Source organism: Crotalus tigris, unplaced genomic scaffold (genome assembly GCF_016545835.1).
Source record: "Crotalus tigris isolate CLP2741 ecotype Arizona unplaced genomic scaffold, ASM1654583v1 scf7180000024439.5362192, whole genome shotgun sequence".
NCBI classification, from domain to species: Eukaryota; Metazoa; Chordata; class Lepidosauria; order Squamata; family Viperidae; genus Crotalus; species Crotalus tigris.
Genome location: NW_024100609.1, coordinates 4,635,707 through 4,655,548, shown reverse-complemented (window position 1 = coordinate 4,655,548; position 19,842 = coordinate 4,635,707). Strand labels below are relative to the sequence as shown.

Here is a 19,842-nt window from a genome sequence, read left to right as displayed (position 1 = left end):
AAGAAAGGATTTCTAGGACAAAAAGATCATTTATTCAGCATGAGATTTTACCTATATGCATGCTTAAGTCTCCATGCCCAAATATCTTCCCATGTTATAAATTACTAATTCCAACAAAATGAATTGCAAAACTCTTAACAGCACTGGTTGAAAATATTTTCCTATCAGAAATTATAAAAAAAATATACCTAATTCTATAAAGATAGGTTTTAAAAGTTTACATCAGAGGTGTCAAACTTACTGCGTCACGTGACATGTCACGATATATCGTGACTTTTTTCCCCTTGCCGGAGCTGGGGTGGGTGCGGCTTCTGCGTGACGCATCCAGCCCGAGAGCCAGCAGTTTGACACCCCTGGTTTACATGGACATTTTGTTCCTTTTTTTCCTAAGAACAACAGTAGCATGAACTAAAATGCTAGTACAATGTTTGACAACTCAGGAACTTTTAAGGTATGTGGACTTCAACTTCCAGAATTCCTCAGCTCCTCATTCCTCCTAACACTCCTCCAGTTTCTCACATCCTTCTTCCTAACGTTGCTGCATTACTACATCTATCACCATTATTATCTGCTACCATGGTTGATTGGCTAGTGCAGGGGTAGGCAACCTTGGCTGTTTTATGACTCGTGGACTTCAACTCCCAGAATTCCTGAGCCAGCATGGCTCAGCTTGGAAACCTCTCTTTCCCCTCAGCATGGCTGCCTCAGGAATTCTGGTAGTTGAAGTCCACGAGTCATAAAACAGCCAAGGTTGCCTACCCCTGGGCTAGTGCCTGTCTGAATCTGGACGTCCCACAGAAAATCCCCACACTTGGCTGGGATTTGAGGTCCATTCATCATAAAGTTGCGGAGGCTGAGAAACACTGCTATGGAAAGGACAAGAGAGATATAAATGGTTTCAAGAAATAAAATAACATTCCAACATGTGGGAAGTCTTACTGGATGCTTTTGAAGAGACAGAAGAATCGGCAGAATCACAAGAGCCAGATCTCTCCCTATTCACAGGGCTTCTTCTTTCGGAAGCTGAGCCTGCTCCATAATTGAAGGAAAATCTTATTTAATATTTTTATAGACGTAATCTGATCTAACTTAAAATACAAAATAGACTTTTATTTGATATCAGTGTTCCTCTCAGCAATTCCCTCAAAAATACATGGTAAAATGATAGGTATTATATTTTTGTAGTTTTGATCAATGGGAGTAAGCCATGAACCATTTCCATATATACTTATATTCATATGTACATATACTGTACACCAGTGGTTCTCAACCTTTTTAATGCCGCGACCCCCAACCGGTCGTAAGTCGAGGACTACTCAACTGATGCAGCACCATTTGCAGAATGGGACTTTTGGCAGGCTCAGCAGGGCAGAGACAGCCTAGACAATTCCTATTGAAAGCCAATAGAATAGACTCTCTTGAATAGAGTCTAATTCTATTGGCTTTCAAAAGCCAATAGAATAAAAGGGAGTAGCACAGCTAAGGAAAAGGGGGGAAAATGGCGGACTGCATTGTTTGGCGACCCCCGTGAAATGGTCGTTCGACCCCAAATGGGGTCCCGACCGACAGGTTGAGAACCACTGCTGTACACGCACACACTCACACACACACATATACATATATACACATGAAATTAATAGGATAAGGTATGACTATGAAAATACTACCTGAAAAACTATCTCACCCCAATGGAATTGGCTTGCCCCACCCACACCAGCGGAAGGGACATGGTGCATACTCCATTAGTTAAGGAATTCTAACAGGTGGGTTCCAGGAGAGAGGCCTTTTCTGCCGTAGCTCCCGCCCTGTGGAACACTGTGTCCCTTGAGATCCACAACTCTCCCCCTTTTGTCCTTCCATAAGAGCTTCAAAAATTGACTCTGCCAACAGGTCAGGGGCCCCAGTGGGGGTGTTCTATATTGGGGGGGGCTAGTGGAAGAAAATCCCACCTCCACCCCATAAATATTGTAGTTTTTTACTTTTTTCATTTATTTAATATTTAAATCTTCTAATGTTTGTACCTCTGACTATGTGTTTGCAAGCCTCCCAGAATCTCTTGTTAGGCAGCATATAAATTGATTGAATGAATGAATGAATGAACGAATGAATGAATGAATGAATGAATGAACCTCAACCATGTATCCCTTTGGAACAGTGCCTATCACAGATTGTAATGTCTTTGGAACAGTGCCTATCACAGATTGTAATGCTTCCTGACAAAAGGAAAAGGGAGGAGGAGGAGGAGGAAGAGGAAGAGGAGGAGGAGGAATGTACATTTAGTATATCTTAAAGGGGAAATTTGGGGAGGGGAGCAAATTAGTAGCAAGGAAAGGTGTTAGAAACATGTATTTATTTAGGTCCCACTCTTCCTCCCAAAGAGTTCCAGAAGTATATTACAATATAAGAAAGTTTAAAAGAAAACAGTGACTGAAATTTATCAATAGTCATTGATTGGAAGGAACTTCTGCCCTTGTCAGCTCTTGATCCTACTCATAGAAAGCAGGTTTAACAAATAAAAATGGATTGTATTCAATACATTGGAAGACCACGGGTGGGGAAGATTGGTTTAATGCTGTGGTCCAAAGGATGTCCCTTTACCTTCCGTTACTATTTCTTCATCCTCATTATCAGTACTGCTCAGTTTCTCTGGGTCACTCTCCAAGACATCGTTTGTGGTTCCTCCTTTCTCTACTGTACTTTCAGAATTGACAAAATAGGCTGCCAAGCCAAGTTCTTGCTCCAAAGCTGTTCTCACCAGGCACGAGGAGTTTATCAGTCGTAGATCACAGTATCTCAAGGATCTTGGAGAGGTAGATAGAAAAAGAACGAACAAAATCAACATGCCAGTAACATTAATGAAGAAATGCCATTTACCAACTATTCCTACCCTTTCTATTGTTTGTCTATAATAAACATTAATGGAGAATTGCATTTCAACTACTTTGTGTGTGTTGCAATTCTGGGACTTAAAGTCCACACATCTTAAAGTTGCTAAGGTTGCGAGACACTATTTATGCATTGCCTTTCCTTGATATATGATGTACAAGTGGGGCTTAATTTGTCCCAAAATTCAGCCTAAGATATATTATCTAGACCAGTGGTTCTCAACCTTTTTAATGCCGTGACCCCAACCGGTCGTAAGTCGAGGACTACCCAACCGGTCGTAAGTCAAGGACTTTCCCTGCCCGGGAGCGCCACGCATGCGTGGTGCCGCCCCCTGCGCCGGCCGAGGCATAGCTGGCAAGCGGCAGAGATGGCGCAGGCCGACCACCGGCTGGGCCACCAGCTGGCCCAGCCCAAGGGAGGTAAAGCACCCGCCGGGCCCCACGCGCGCCAGCAACCCTCCCTGCGCCCGCCGGCCTCCCATCTCCCACCCCTAGCCCTCTTTTACTTACATTTTTAGTAGTTGCTCAGCAGGGAGGGGTGGAAACTTCCAGACAGCTCGCCTTCGCTGCAGACAACTTGCAGCACCGTTTGCAGAATGGGACTTTTGGCGGGCTCAGCAGGGCAGAGACAGCCTGGACAATTCCTATTGGCTTTTGAAAGCCAATAGAATTAGACTCTATTCAAGAGAGTCTATTCTATTGGCTTTCAAAAGCCAATAGAATAAAAGGGAGTAGCACAGCTAAGGAAAAGGGGGAAAAAATGGCAGACTGCGTTGTTTGGCGACCCCTGTGAAATGGTCGTTCGACCCCAAATGGGGTCCCGGCCCACAGGTTGAGAACCACTGATCTAGACCAAATCCCAAACGTGAAAGTTATCAAACCGGTAGGTATCCCTGACCCAGTGTGCAGTGCACCTCTTTTGCTGGAAGGTAATATTTGTTTCTGGATAAGAAACAAGAGAGAAATGTACTCTTCCCAACACATTTTTTCCTAATAGAGACGTGCAAATGTTTGACCCAAAACAGGAAAGATGTTTCAGATACAGCATGAGGCTACTTGCTGTACCTATTAAGACTACATAAGGCAAGCACACCTACATCAGATCCGAAGCACCAACCCGGTTCAGATCCCTATTTTCTAACTATTCAATGTTTGCCAAAGGTTGAGGACATCCTTCCTTCCAACGATCCTTCAGAGGGCTCCTGGTGATTTTGGATGCCATCAAGTATGATACTCTTTTGAATTGTTTAACTGAAGGGAGGCACTATAGTTCAATCCTTCTGCTCCTACGAGTAGAGTGGACTACTTTGTGCCAGTAAGCATGCTGAACACAACCAACAAAGCAAGTAAGGTTTTGGGCCTTGACTTCCCAAAAATTAAACATAAAACAATGAGTGACATTCTAAAATTCACATCCAGCACTTAGAATACAAGCAGAGGTTGTTAAAAGGGGGCTTTAAGATGCAGTCATTTTCATATTATTATTGCAAAAACAAGAAAAGATTGTCAATACAAGCTACTAGGCTTTATTTCATGGTTGGGTTTTGGGGGGGTTTTTTTGTTTGTTTATTTTTAATAACACTCATTACCTTGGCAGGGATTCTCCTTGAGGATCCATTCCAGTGAAAATCAAAATACAAGGCAGACCCTCCAGTTCCAAATATGTCTGGGGCCTCCAATCAGCATCTTCAATTTTCTGCCAGTTCTGTCAGTCATATTTAAGACAACTAATTAGACTATATCCAGCCAATCAAGAGGGGGGAGAGTTAAGTGTTGGGCCGGTGACTCCCTCTCAGCCCAACCCACCTCATTGTTGTGGGGAAAATAGGAGGAGGAAAGTATGTTTGCCGCCTTGAGTTATATTTAAGTATAAAAATAAAAAGGTGGGATTTAAATCAATCAATCAATCAAATCAATCAATTTCTGCTCCAGATCTCAGCTCAACTGAGGGCATGTAGAATATTCTGGTCATGCTCCTGTCAATCAACTCCGGCCTTCATTTATAACATGGTGAAGAGAAAAAAGTGGTGGCATACTTTACACAGTTGTTAAGGTCATCTGGAACGTGGACTTAAACGTTGCTGATGTTATTACTATATTTTTTCACTCTATGATAATAATAATAATTTTATTCTGTGTATATACAGGTAATCCTTGACTTACAATCAAATTGATCACACACAAAATTTCCGTTGCTAAGTGAGACAGCTGTAAAGTGAATTTTGACCCATTTAAAAACCTTTCTTGTCACAGCCATTAGATGAATCACTGCAGATGTTAAGTTAACAACACAGTTGTCAAGTGAATCTGGCTTCCCCATTGACTTTTCCTGTCAGAAGGTTGCAAAAGGAGATCACGTGACCCCGGGGACCCAGCAACCATCATAAATATGAGTCAGTTGCCAAGCGTCTGAATTTTGATCACATGACCATGGGGATGCTGCAACAGTCGTGTGAAAAATGGTCATAAGTCGCTTCTTTTCAGTGCCATTGTAACTTCAAAGGGTCACTAAGGGAACTGTGGTAAGGAATACCTATACTTAATACTCCTGCCTCCTCTTTTCCTCCAAGCACAACCCTCTGAGGTGGGTGAAGAAGAGAAAGAGCAACTGGCCCAAAGTCACCAGGGGCTTTCTCTCGCCTGAGGGAAGCCTAGAACACAGCCATCTCCTGCTTTCTAGCCCAGCACAACATCCAGCTTCAGACCCACCTGCAATCAACCTCAGAGCTCAGGGGAAGCTGGCCAGGAAATTAGCAGAAAGATCACCTCACTCACAAGGCTGTTCTAAATAAAATGAGGGGAGTGTGTACAAATAAATTCTGGGTGTCTCATTCTAGAAAAATACAGGTATAATTTGTAATTCTAGAACAAATTCAATATTAATTAAAATTATTTTTGTTAAATAATATTAATAATATTTAACTCATAACAGTTGGATGCTACATTCGACTCAATTTGCATATTATCAAAATGTCAACATGATTATCTTTTCTTTTTAAATTATGGAAAGGGTGTGATAAAATTTACAATTTTTCTTTTAAAAAAGTGCCCATTAACCAAATCAAAATATCCTAAAAGATTTAAAAAATATATTTTGTTGTTATTTCTATTGTTATCTCTTAGATTATTTTAATTTTTCTTAAATGATTTAGAGTGGTTTAATCTTAAAACTGATTAATTTGAATATTGTAAAATAAAATTAAATTAAAATCCTCATAAAATCCATAACCACTTAAGGTACTAACAAATTATTAAAAGCTGGGCTGAAAACATGGAAATTCCTTTGAAGGCCTTGTTGAGCCCTCTTATTTAAATTTTAATTCAAACGATTAAAATTTACACTGATTTAAATATTTTTATTGGTGAAAGCTTGTCATCCTAATTAAAATAAACAGAATCATCTTTCATGTAAAAAGGAGATTTTGGATTATTGACATTAGAAGCAAAATGTCAAAGCCCTGGCAAATATCCATCCATTTTTGTTGGCAAAGACATAGACCTCAAATACCTTTCATACTCCTAGAAATTAGAGAGAAAGAACTGAAGAGAATGAAAAGGGAGATTGAAAGTCTTCTCCCCTATCTTGTAGAACTATCATTATAAAAACACAAAGAATCACTTGCAGTTATCGCCCACTAAAATTTACACTTTTTTAAAGAAAGTGCTGTACTGTTTCCCAAAAGTTGCCCTCTCCCATTTAAAGAATGCAACTACTGTCATGAAGGCAATGTTTTAGTCAAATTTAATCCTAAATGTTTTTTGATCCTGCCGACTATTTTAACCAGATGTTAGCTGCCCAGGCTACGGCAGCTGAAATTCCACCACAAGGTACCTTGAGTTGTTCCACAAAGTGCTTCCCTATGTTCATTCCAGAGTTGGGATTCCCCAAGATGATTTCAAAGCGGCCTTCCAAAGCAAGCCTTTCCCTCACATGGTTGAGGCGTTCATAAGCCACCGCGGCCAATGGCATGCAGGGTATCCTTAAGACCACCATCAGCCCATGTCCACTGGGACACTGCTGGGAAGAATTGATGAGGTTCTGCGTGATCTCTAAAGTTTCGACAGTAGTGTAATTTTTCATCTGAGATAAGCCGCACACTGCCATCATGGCTGCAGAGTAGTGCTGGACAAGAACAAATGTCCTTATCACTGCACTATGCAGCCGAGGAAATCTGAAAGGAAACAAAAAGCAAGATGATCTTACGAGGATACTTTAGATACCTAAACCCTAGGTTTGCCAATGCCTTCTTCCAAAATATTTTTCAGTTCCCAGTCTAGGGAAAAGAGTGACTAAACCAGTCACCCAGCTGGCTACTAGGTCTCCTCAGGCCTTTAATACTACAGCAAATTGGCTTTTTTAAGTCCGACAAAAAAAACCCATGACTGATTAACATCAGTGGTGGGATTCAAATATGTGAACAACCGGTTCTCTGTGTGGATACCGCTTCCGGAAGTCCATTCTGGGCCTGGGCAACAAAAAATTAGCTACGATGTGAACTGACTGAATACTACCACTGATTAACATATATATTCTGGAACTCTTGCTGTACATAGTTTTTTTTTTTAAAAAAAATACAAAATCCTCAGGTACCATCCCTTTCTCAAAAGTCAAATTATTTTTCCCACCATCTATGTATGCTGCTGAATTCTGTCAACTCCCATGGGAAACAAAGATCTGACATCAATGGAAGATGGAATTTTTCTGCAGTTATCATCATGATCCAGAGAGAAAATAATGGTTTTTGTATATTTGAGGGAACCTTCGGGTATATGGAAATATGTAAGTCTAAAAGAATATTATTATTTTTTAAAGCCAATAACAAAAACAAAAGGAACACTGCAGTTCCAAACTCTGCTTAATACTAAATATTATTAAACAGCATTCACTCTACCTTTTCCCCAAAGCCATGACCATTGCTTCAAAAGAGCTGTCATAACGAAGCAATGGAAGACTGTGTCCAGAAAGTGTGGATTCAATGAATTCATGCAATCCATAGTACTTTTTGTTTTCATGATATAAGTCCATACCCTAGAATAAATGAGATGGATTACAGTATTGAGTCACCTGTGATCCTTACTACCCTAACTATTCAAGCAATTAGTTAATTGTTCAACAGCTTTAGAAAGAAACAAGGCATAAAAGGATCTCTCAAGTAAATGTGTACAGCTTCCATGTACCCTGAAAACATTTGGGGATCATCTTCCAGAAGTTTTCCCAAAGGTGCAACTGAATTGTAAATGTTTTTTTTTAAAAAACAAATTTTATTGGTTTTTTAGTTTCTTAAAGCAACATATTCAGGACACACTGTGGTGCTGGGGTAATCAAACATCATAAAACAAGACATATATACATAATACAATCAATACATCAAGTATTCCCTCTCTTTTTCCCTCAAATAGCATAGTATATTTAAAATGTCCAATTCTAGCTTGAATTTATTCAACCTGAACCTGTTTTTAAGCTTCATTAATTTACAATACCATAAACAAATTAACTTTAAATAAAAAACATTTTCAATTCAGATATCCCTTCCACATAAGTTCTACTTTCTTAATTTTATCAAAATCTTGTTTACTTCTTCTTCCATTAATCTCCCTTATTTGGAGTAAAATATTAATCTATCCTGTACCTATCAAATCCATCAATTAATCAATCTCTTCAAGCTAAAAACGATAATATCATACCTTAAATCATGTCATTCCATTAAACAGAATTCAAGTCTCCAATTAATTATCATGACTAATAACATCCATATCGTCAAAAAATCATATCATATTAAATTTCAGTTGACTAGTTCACTTCAAATCTGAAACATCTCTTCAGTTTTCGTCATTCCATTACATCATAATTTTCATAGAAATAAACCTAACATTCTAAAAGGAGCATTCTTAGTATTCTAAATTGTCTTTAATCCATTATATAAAAAAATATCTCATTTTTAAACAAAAATATTAATCTATCCTAGACACATCTAAATGTATGTATTCATCAATCTATTCTATAGATATCTAATCCTTCAATTAATCAATCTCTTTGAGCTGACAAATTAATATCAAACCTTAAATCATTTCAATCCATTAAGTAGAGTTTAAATTTCAACCAATTAATTATCATAGCTAAACATCCATGTTATAAAACAAACAAATCATCTTATTTAATTAACATTCAATTTACTATTAATTCACTCCAATTCTAAGATATCTTTTTATTTCAAACTCAGAATCTCAGTCCTTACATCAGTCCGTAATTCTAGGTTGCCTTTAATCCAATTTAAGAAATTTTAAATTTCATTTTTCAATCTTATTCTAGCTTTCCTCTTTTGCCAGATAGGTTTTCATAACAAGGCTTCCCTTCCAGATGATGGGTCTCTTTTTGTTGCTTGTAGTGTCACTTGATTCGGTACAGACCATCTTGATCTCTGATTTAGTCCTCTGTTTCTCTTGTCCATAAAGCCTCGTTGCTTCAGAAGTTCAAAATTCAGTCTTTGCTTTTTCCTGGTCTTGTTTGTAGGGCAAAGTAAAATTCTCTTTATCCTCAGTTAAGTCCTCTTCTTGTATAATCTGTTTTATGGAGTAGCCAAGTGTAATCTGAGAGTCAATTTTAAGTTTTAAAATAGAGATTCTGGCTCTTAGTTCTGCAGTAGCCTCTTTTATTGTAGTACAAATTTCTTCTTTAGCCTCATAGATCTTTTCCAGTATAAGTTTACAGTTTAAGTGTGATTGTGGCTTCTCCATTTTAGCAATAGTTGAAGAAAAATCCTTTTCCTTTTTAGTGAAGGTTACAATTGAACATTATCAACCCCCACAGATCACAAAGCTAGCTCAAGTTATCTTTCTCTTGAAAAACAGTTTGAAGGCCAAAACATCTCATCTCCAGATAGACAACAATCCAATATTAATTTTTGACCAGTAAATGTCCTCAGTGAGCTAAAAAGACTTCTTCAAACACCATTTTTTTTCCTTTTTTCTATTTTTTAAAGGAAGAATAGAAAAAGAAATACTCTGCCGATATAATACCGCTCCAAAAAAACACAAAAAACAGTTTTTTCTAAAGCTCAATTAAGTAGAGATAGAATATAGTCTTTAAATGGGTATTTATTTATTTATTCTGTTCTTTTGTAAAACGCATTTGTTCCCACGATTACCAAAGCCGCTTTCTCCAGACGGCGAAATAATACCACAAACAGCTTCTACAGGCAAAAACAGCATGGGGTGTGGAGAGGAACAAAAGAGGTCTCACCCAGATCATCTGTGATGGATCTTTAATGCTTAGATGACAGTGTGACTTTCGGCTGGTGCACCAGGGTGATTGGCCGTCTTGCAGGCCGATCTTTGCTCCGTAGGCCCTAAGCAGATAGCTGGAGACTCGGGGGAAGCTGCCACCCTCCCCTATCTACCAGTAAGCCTCCTCCTCGGTGGTCGCCCCTCCAGGGCGACTTTCGACCCCCTAGGGGGTCTACTGGCGAAGGAAACTCCGGACGGCACGGAGACAAGTCTCCAGGCACGACCGACGTCACCACGTTCCGGAACCGGAAGTCGTAAATGTTAATATAATAAATGAAAAAGTGTATTAATATATATTAGCACTGACCATATTATTGGTATTCAATGAAATAAACTAACTGAATTGAATTTATTTCAAATCAAGCATAGAATATGTCTTTACCTCATCCATTTCACTTCTCCTGAAATAAAAGTGCCAATAAATAATGGAGCAATAAGGCAGAGTTCCCCAACCTTTCTGGCTTTGAGGACCAGCGGGCAGGGGGAAGAGGGACGAGAGCAGCAGCCGAGCATGCATGTGCATGCAGCTCCATTTGCATGAGTGATGGGCAAGCATGCCCACTGCTGCTTACACAAATGGAGCATGCACGCCCACGCTCGTCCACTGTTCATGCAAGTGGGGATGTGCGCACACTTGCACGCCATTTCTGCGGCCCGGTTCCAAGGGCAAATCATGCTGTTACAAGTAAAGCATCCCTCCTCAAGGTCTTGAAGCAGCCATGGCCTCTGGAAGGCTCAGTGTAGTCACTTCAAGAGCTTTCCCAAATTGTTCGCACATGGATATGCATCCATAGACAACACTGTCAGGGTGACTACTGGCAAACTGAAGCTTGCACACATGTACAATGTGCCTGCATCATGTGCAATGACACTTTGGAAAAAGTTTTGAAGCAGAACCTTTTGCCTCAACAGCTGTGGTTTGCTCACATCAACTCACTTTGAACAGCTTTATTCTGAATGCTTTGCTTAGCCCTGTTGCACACCTTTGATGCAAAAAAGCAAGGAAAATATGACAGAAGAATCTAAGAATGGATGGACCAAGAAGAAAATCTATTTTGTTAAACTGTCATGCGATCACTACAGACATACTAAATGTAAAAAAAAAAAAAAAAAGCTCATGTTGATCCTAAAAGTAAGTTCTTACATTGTTGTATAACGAAGGCCAGTGAATTTCATTGTAAGGGCTAATGCGGGTATATTGGGTCTGCAGTGCATAAGGAAAGGAAGTCACATGAAGAGTGACAATATTGGGAGCTTCCTTCACCTCTCTACAATTCAGCAGTCTATCCACGAGTCCCACAGCTGGATCTGACTGAGGATACAGGCTATGAACTGCACTGTAAAAGAGAGAATGTGCAGTCAAGGGTTGAATATAAATGCTCTGAGTAAAATAGATGCATGTCCATCTGTTATTTACACATTTAAAATATCATATATCTATATATGTGATATATCTATATCTATATATGATATATATATTGGTATCTCTATCTATCCACACATACACATATACTTACACACACACACACATACACACACACACACACGCATGTAGGCAGGCAGGCAAGTAGTGCTGGATGAGTCCAATTCAATATTCTGTGCCCTATACAGGTAGTCCTTGATTTACAACTATAACTGCAACTAGAAATTCTGATAAGGCTGTTAAATGAGGCGCACCCAATTTTACAATATTTTTGCCACAGTTATTAAGCAAATCACTGCAGTTGTTAAATGAACCAGGTGGTAGTTAAACAAATTCAGCTTCTCCACTGACTTTGGTTGCCGGAAGGTGGCTGAGAAGATTGCAAATAGCGATCACATGATCCGAGGATGCTGCAACTGTCAAAAATACATGCAGGTTGCCAAATGCCCAAAATCTGATTGTGTGATCAGGCAATGCTGTGACAGTTGTAAGGGTGAGGATTGATTGTAAATCACTGTTTTCCATGCTTATGTAATTTTAAATGATCGCCAAATGAATATAAGTTGAGGGATAGCTGTAGTAGATTATCAACTGCATCCAGAAAACTATCAAATTGTACAAGAGACAATAGCTCTATTTTCTAGCAACTGATTCTTAAACCTGCTGCCTTTAACTCTTAAGTCCATCGTGCAGGTATGAAGACTTGGTACTTCCTTATTTTTTCATATTATATGCCAATATGAGTGAACCGGCAGCTTCTAGGTGAGCTAATACAAACAGTGCAGAAGGAATATTTATTGATATACTTAAGGAGCTTGCAGAGCACAGTAGTTCTCTACTGCCCAACAACAGCACTGTCATTCACTAAAAAGTGCAACTTTTCTTACCTTATAAGGTCCCGGTGAGCATGGTCATGGATGAGTACAAACAGGGTGTGTGGATTCTGCAAAGAGTTTTGCAAAAAAGCTTTAAACTTTAACTGGGCATCGGTGTCAAGCTTGACAACATATTGCTCCACCCTCTCTTTTGTAAGGTGTTCCTTCTCCAAGCCAAGCTCTAACAAAACACCTAAAGAAAGATATTGCGTGTTAGCTAACTGACACAAATTTGTGTCGCGGTTCTTTTCGACCTATTGACACCAGTCAGCACCTGAATGCCAGAGGTGGGAGAGGGTTTGCTGATATGTCACTTCTGAAGGTGGCACACAAATGAGGAAATCTACTTTCTCAAAAGAGCCCAAGTCAAGGTTTTGGGTACTGGAATCTGCAATGGAGCAAACGTGAGAGAGCAATTTCTGGGCCACAGTGAGCTGGAAAGGATGAATCTGATGCCGCTCAAGGTTATAACCTAGTGGGGAAAAAGCAAAAAAGATGGTGAGGGGAAAAAATATAATTCTTTATTTACTTAAGATTCCTAAATTGTGAGGTGAACATTCAGTGTCAAGACTCTTGGAAAAAATGGTAGGAAGGGGTACAAATACAGTATATGAAAAGATATCTTTATTGGTTACATATGCACCACACATACTTGTACACACAGCTGCTCCAGTTACTTCGAGGGTTGCCGGTTTATTTGCAGAAGCAGAGAGAGATGATGATATGTGGGCTCTGTTTTCTTGATAATATTTATCCAACAAAGCATCAAGGTCACCATCTAATGAAATAAAAATTATCTTAATTTTTTTGTGTTAAAGCTGTATGGATCCGTAATAGAGCTTCAGGAATAGCAGAGTTGCATTAAAGCTGTGGGATATTCATGAACGTTCCAACTCTTAAGGAAGAAAGGCGCTATAGAGTACAATTACAGAATGGTGCTTCTGGGTGTAATATTTGAAATTCAGATATTTATCTTAGGATGTTGCATAAAGAAAATCATTTTATTTTAATTTTTAATTTTATGCTTTCCAATTGGTTCCAACAATTGGAAGGAAGGAAGGAAGGAAGGAAGGAAGGAAGGAAGGAAGGAAGGGAGGGAGGGAGGGAGGGAGGGAGGGAGGGAGGAGGGAGGAAGGAAGGAAGGCATTTTAAAAGAAAACATGCCCATTTAAGACAGACATTTAATCTGACAGACAGCTTGGCATTTAATATAACAGGCTACTTGGCCTTTAATCTGATGCCCTGTAAATGGCAACTAAATATAAAGGGCTTTCAGGCTTTACTATCACCTGTCTATCAGCTGGCAAATAAATAATGTTATCTCACAGTAAGTAGAAGATTAATGTGAACTGAAAAAAAAAAATCCCAAGGAACACTTCCCACTACTGGCCTTAAACTTGCAATTCTTGGCAACTAGCAGTGGTTTTTTTTTTTCTAAAAAAAAAAAAAGGTGCCGGAACTCACACACATCATACAACCCGCCTTGCCTACCCTACAAGGTTGCATCCAAAAAAGGTGCCGGAACTCCATTCTGGGCGTTCTATGAGAAAAAAAGCCCTGGCAACTAGTATGTGCCACAATCATTGCTATATTTTGTCTTGGCCAGTGTCCCCTGCAGCCAGCTAATGGGAAGTGCGAAAAAATGCCAGCCAATTAGAGCTCCAGATCTACTTTTGTTCTTAGCGTATTTGCTTTTTACCATGAAAAAAAAAAAATCTACCTGCAAGGACAGTGTAAAAGTCCCATGGCATACCTGGGCAGAGAGAACTGAAAAATGCTCCAAGAACTTCTCCTTTCCCAGTAACTAGCTCGTAACTAACTTCTTTCTGATATTCTGCTGGAGTGAGCATGTTTTCAGAGAGTATCCTTGCTTGATATTTCCCTAAAAGATAGAAAAAGGAAGACAAATCTCTGAATCACAATTCCACTAAATCAAAATCAGGATTATTTTTCCCAGATCCAAGAGCATGAAATATCCTTCTGCAGCAGGAAACCCTCCAGATCTAAGAATAACTTCCATATTCTCATGTGTAAGAATCAAAATTGTAGTCCAAAGCATTGGAGGGATACTGGTTTGGGGAATAAAAAAAACTAATAAAATGTGAAAAAAATGCAGATAATAAATAGATCTGGATATGGTTGATAATAGGATAGTGATTACCTAGAAATTAGAAATATCCAAGAAGGAAAGGCAGAATATATTGTAAATAACCCTCCAGTTCTTTTTCTCACTAACATTTGGGTCAGCAGTATCTATGTTGGTCAAGGCCCAAGAGTATTTAAAGCAAAAAAAAAAAAAAAGCCTCTTTAGATCTGCAGTTTAATTTTGGAACAGTAAATTTACAAAAATAGTTTACTTCATAGTGTTGCTCTGTTCCTGAATCAATTTTAATGCTTCTAAAAATAAACCTAGGATCTAATTTCTGCAGAAAAGACTGTCTTCTTTAGTGAATCTAAAGAAATGCCACTTAGTTAGTCCTGTGTTGTACAGGATAATTTATTCATAAAATACTATGAATGCATCAAGAAGGTGACATGATAAATTTCTACCTTGGAAGAACTCTGATGTCCAGATATGTATGTAGCATGACCTTCTGGCCACACTAATCTTACAAAGTGAATATGCAGTCAATAATTCATTTTATGACAAAGCCATCAAATAATATGTCACATTTATTAGCATGTATCTTAATGAGACTTCACAACATGACAAATTATCCAAAAAAGAAATACCACCCAGGGCATTAATATGGTTCTTTCAATAAAAAGCCAGTAGTTGATGTATTTTGCATCATGTATATGCTGAAAATCTACATTCTGTAGCTCTTCTGAAACAAATCTTAGGACAGGGATCTTCAGACTTGGCCCTTTTATGACTTGTGGAGTTCAACTCCCAGAATTCCTCAGCCAGGCATGCTGGCTGAGGAATTCTGGGAGTTGAAGTCCACAAGTCATAAAAGGGCCAAGTTTGAAGACCCCTGTCTTAGAACAATTGATTGTCTGCTAAGCTGAAATGCTTCCAAGACCTTTTTATGGGAGAGCACCAATGCTTTTGGGGTGGGGGAGATAAGCAAGGGAGAACTCTTGATGCAAGCATGTGATAATACAAGCCGTGTCCATTTTCTCTGTATATTGTGACACTGCACATGCACCTAACGATAAGAGACAGAGCTTGAACCACAATGCATGCATCACATCATTTGTGGAAAGTAGCAAGAGCCTGCAGATGCAGCTATAGGAGAACCTGAGAGATAAACAGAATATTCTTATAGGATTACGCTTATCTAAAATAGAAAAAATTGATATTGTGTGTATCCATAACCTAGGTAATAGGGATGAAATCCCTCCATGGCTACTGTTCAAAGGTCATACCTATTTTTATCTAGATAGAGGACAAACACTGAAATTCAAGGCAAGAAGACAGAATGCACTTGAAGCCAGCTGCTTTGCGTAGCTGGATGAGAATGTAGATGAAGTTCTCTGATTGGAGAGGCTGCATGTAAAGTAAAAGAAGAAGAAGAAGGAAGAGGAGGAGGAGGAGGAGGAGGAGGAGGAGGAGGAGGAGGAGGAGGAGGAGGAGGAGGAGGAGGAGGAGAAGAAGAAGAAGAAGAAGAAGAAGAAGAAGAAGAAGAAGAAGAAGAAGAAGAAGAAGAAGAAGAAGAAGAAGAAGAAGAAGAAGACGAAGAAGAAGAAGAAGAAGAAGAAGAAGAAGAAGAAGAAGAAGAAGAAGAAGAAGAAGAAGAAGAAGAAGAAGAAGAAGAAGAAGAAGAAGAAGAAGAAGAAGAAGGGATGATAGAAGGAGCAATTTCTACCTTGCTCACCTGTAACCACGATGCAAGAGTCTATGGCTCTGTTTCTACAAGCACAGATGATCACCACATAGTTAGTCTTTGCCAGCTTTCCTTCAAGGAGCATCTTGAACATTTCTGAAAGCCCTTCAGCTAGCGAATAGCTGCACTCAATGATGTGGACGCTGTCATTGCAGGAGCTGGCTGCCAGGCCTGCTAGCCATGGGAGCTGAGCTGAGGTGACTGGGGCAATGGGGCCGGGAATGTGAGGAAAAACTTGGGGAATGGCCTGCTGATACTGGCGGATTTCAGAGAGGTACATCTCCCGCCATGAACGCATGAAGATCTGTTCCAAATCCTCAATCAAAGGAACCTGGTCTGAAGCTAGGGAAACATCAGAAAAGCAAAAAAAAAAAAAAAAAGATGATGATGATGATGAACAGGAGTGATTGATCTGCTATTCCAAGCTACTCACTTCTCCTCTGGTATCACGGTTACACTAAACGTATTCCAAACAGCAGATTGCTGCAGTTTTTACATATGATCAAAATACTGACAGTCTTATAATTACATCCAACATAGATGAATTAATGAGACACACAAATATTGTCAAATAAAAAAAAGAAAAAACTGCTCATGCAAAAGGCTAGTGTTATAAAAAAAATAAATTTATGTACAGTATAAATGCATTATTGCATTTTTAACTTGAACCTTTACCATTAGAGAGAACACTTCTTGTTTATCTCCAGAAGTTATGGGAGCAGTTATTTCAAGACTCACATTAGACACTATTGGCATAAAAAGATTATTTTACCCTTACCATGAAATGATATTTATTACATAATACACAATAAATGAAGCACACTTATTTGTGTACAAATTAGTTCACTATTAACACATGAACTGTGTAAATGGTCCTTCAAGCTGATGAAATAATTTGGGTTACTTTTTTTCACATTCTCCCAGACTGAAGAAGCTTCTTGCGTGGGAAGCTAAAAGTTTTCAAAGTAAAAAACCAAGAAAGTCCAGTTGCCTTTTGGAAAAAGCACCTATGGGACAACTAGAGGTGGGATTCAAATATGTGAGCTGCCAGTTCTCTGTGTGGATGCCACTTCCAGAAGTCCATTCTGGGCCTGGGCAACAAAAAATTAGCTACCGGTTCTGCTGAAGTAGTGTGAACCAGCTGAATCCCACCACCGGGGACAACCATGATCTGGATGATTGAGTATCTCCATGGTTAAATTTTCCCAGAATTTTCTTAAGTAAGGAAATCCTACTAAATTTTTGCAATATGAGATTAGAGTCCATAAATTACACTTTTTCACAACACTTTAAACCAAAATATTAGGGATGCAGTAGACAGGAAATCAAAGGAAATGATAAGGATTCAATCAGTGTACATGCACAGGGTGGCTGTCATATTGATTGGGGCTACTCATTACATGTGCACCCAGTTCAAATAATTAAAAAAAAGTTTCTATGCCAGTTTATGAAATCACTTTTTCATTAACAATTTGAACTGACAATTCTAAGAATATCTGAAATATGATGTTGATTGAATAAACTCACCAAGCTGAACAAGGTAGTACACTGTTAACAAGAGCTGCATTTCCTCTGAAATGGGCTGTACAGTGGAGGCTCCATATTGTTCATAAGACCTAGACAGAGACTGTGCATTCTTATAACATGTATACAAAAGAGGGCTCACTATGACATCATTAAGGTTCCCACAAAGGTAAGGGAAGTTCCCATGCCCTGTTGAAGCAAAACATAACATAGTGGATCCCAAGTGTGCGATATAAAGAGGCATAAATGTGTTACAAGTTTTTTTTAAAAAAAAAAACAGATATTGCATTGACCTTTTCATATAATTGTTTTACCTTTAAATATGACGGGTTTTGCTTTATATATTTTAAGCAAATTTTCAGGAACTGAAACTGGCTCCCCAGTAGCCACTATTGGAGAAGATGCTGGTCCTACCAAAGTAGCATGAGGTAAATAGGAGAGCCCTCCTCCTCCATCTGAAAATCAGTTTAAACTTTGATTTAAAAGAATAGGCAAAAAACACAGAACAAAACAAAATAGCAAGGAGAGGAAAGAAAAGTATTTTAATTTTTCCAGAATTCATGCACTAGAATCGTTTGGGAATATGCAGTTCCCACACATATTGAGGACACAAAATTAAGGCCTTTGTCATCAGCTTTGATCCTAGCAATCTATCATCTTCCTCCTTCTCTCCTGTATCTACTACATTCCTCCTGTTCTTAAATCCCAGTCAACCAATTCCATATGGCTTCTATCAACCTTCAGTCCCAGCTCTGTGATCTCCTAACATAGCATTCATTGTCAGTCTCTATCCCAACAGAAGATGAGAAACAACCAGAAGGACCAGGCAAAGTTGATGCATTTTAATTATGATTACATTATTTTACTAATTAATAAGAATTTCTTAATAACTTGTTTTTTTAAAAAAATCACATATGATAATGCCAGGGACAGCCTGATAATTACCTGAGGTATCATTTACAGGTGGTCCTCAACTTACAGCCACCACTGGGATAAGAAAATTCATTGTTAAGTGGTCTGGTCGTGTGGCCGTGGCTTGCAACTTTTTCTGCTACCTTCCCTATTGGCACTGCCTGTTGGAAACTGGCTGGAAAGGCTGCAATTGGTGATCATGTGACTGCTGGTTGGGAAGTGCCCAGATCATGATCACATGACTACGGGGGACATCGCAACAGTCAACAGTCAATTTTTTTTAAAAAATCGCCTTTGTAACTTTGAATGGTCACTAAACGAATGATTGTAGGTTGAGGACTACCTGTAATAAAGTCTGACATTTGCTCAGCTTTAAGAAGCAACAGATAGGCTTCCACTTCCGGATCACGGCAGCTTCCGCCATACGAAGAGCTGTCGCTCTTTGTTGGCTGTTTTTCTCTCTACTGGTAGACCCTTATGCAGGTCTTAAATCGCCCTGGAGGGGCGAACACCGATGAGGAGGCTTTTGCTTGGCTGTGGTGGAGTGGCAGCTCCCCCTCCAGTCCGAGCTAACTCCGTAGGGCCGATGGAGAAGAAGATTGGTCAATAAAATGGCCGATCACTTCGCTGTGCCAGCTGAAGTCAGAAAATCATCTAAGCATAAAGAACCACTATGGTGAATCCGGGTGAGACCTTTCCTCCCTCTTTCCGTCCTGAACTATTTTTCCTGCAAGGAGCTTGCTTTTTGGATGACTTCCCTGTTCTAAGAAAGCAGCGGCTGTCTGTTTGATGGAAAAAAAATATTTCAAACAAAACTACTTATTATATTTTGAACCTTTTGGATATTGGGCATTCCTGGAAAGATTTGTAATTTAGAGCATTATTTTACTTACTATACTGAAGATATTTGCTTTTTTCTGTCTCTTTCTTTGTCATTCTTAATGAGATAAAGGCTTTTAACATGCAAAGAAAAAAGTTTTTATAGCTTACTGAGGACATCTTGTGGTGAAAATATTTACTGCACTTCTAATCTCTTTGTTTTGGTGTTTGGAGATGTTTTTGACCTTCAGGAATTAACAAGAAGAAAAGATAAAGGCTTGGAAACAGCT

The 19,842-nt window shown here is 39.1% G+C and overlaps 1 protein-coding gene across 4 annotated transcripts in view; it reads right to left on the bottom strand.

The window, feature by feature from the left end:
- The window catches only part of GREB1 (growth regulating estrogen receptor binding 1), a 143,124-nt gene that overhangs the window by 26,428 nt on the left and 96,854 nt on the right, over positions 1–19,842 (bottom strand). For 3 of the 4 annotated variants that reach the window (XM_039331931.1, XM_039331932.1, XM_039331933.1), the window contains 13 exons: positions 18,136–18,276; positions 17,825–18,010; positions 16,289–16,639; positions 14,221–14,349; positions 13,120–13,245; positions 12,742–12,939; positions 12,480–12,660; positions 11,314–11,506; positions 7,778–7,914; positions 6,718–7,057; positions 4,475–4,590; positions 2,599–2,801; positions 940–1,029 (listed from right to left, as the gene is read on the bottom strand). In XM_039331931.1, the coding sequence (XP_039187865.1) occupies positions 940–1,029; positions 2,599–2,801; positions 4,475–4,590; positions 6,718–7,057; positions 7,778–7,914; positions 11,314–11,506; positions 12,480–12,660; positions 12,742–12,939; positions 13,120–13,245; positions 14,221–14,349; positions 16,289–16,639; positions 17,825–18,010; positions 18,136–18,276 (2,391 nt within the window). The remainder of the gene's footprint in view (positions 1–939; positions 1,030–2,598; positions 2,802–4,474; positions 4,591–6,717; positions 7,058–7,777; positions 7,915–11,313; positions 11,507–12,479; positions 12,661–12,741; positions 12,940–13,119; positions 13,246–14,220; positions 14,350–16,288; positions 16,640–17,824; positions 18,011–18,135; positions 18,277–19,842) is intronic. The other variant, XM_039331934.1, reaches the window with a different exon arrangement.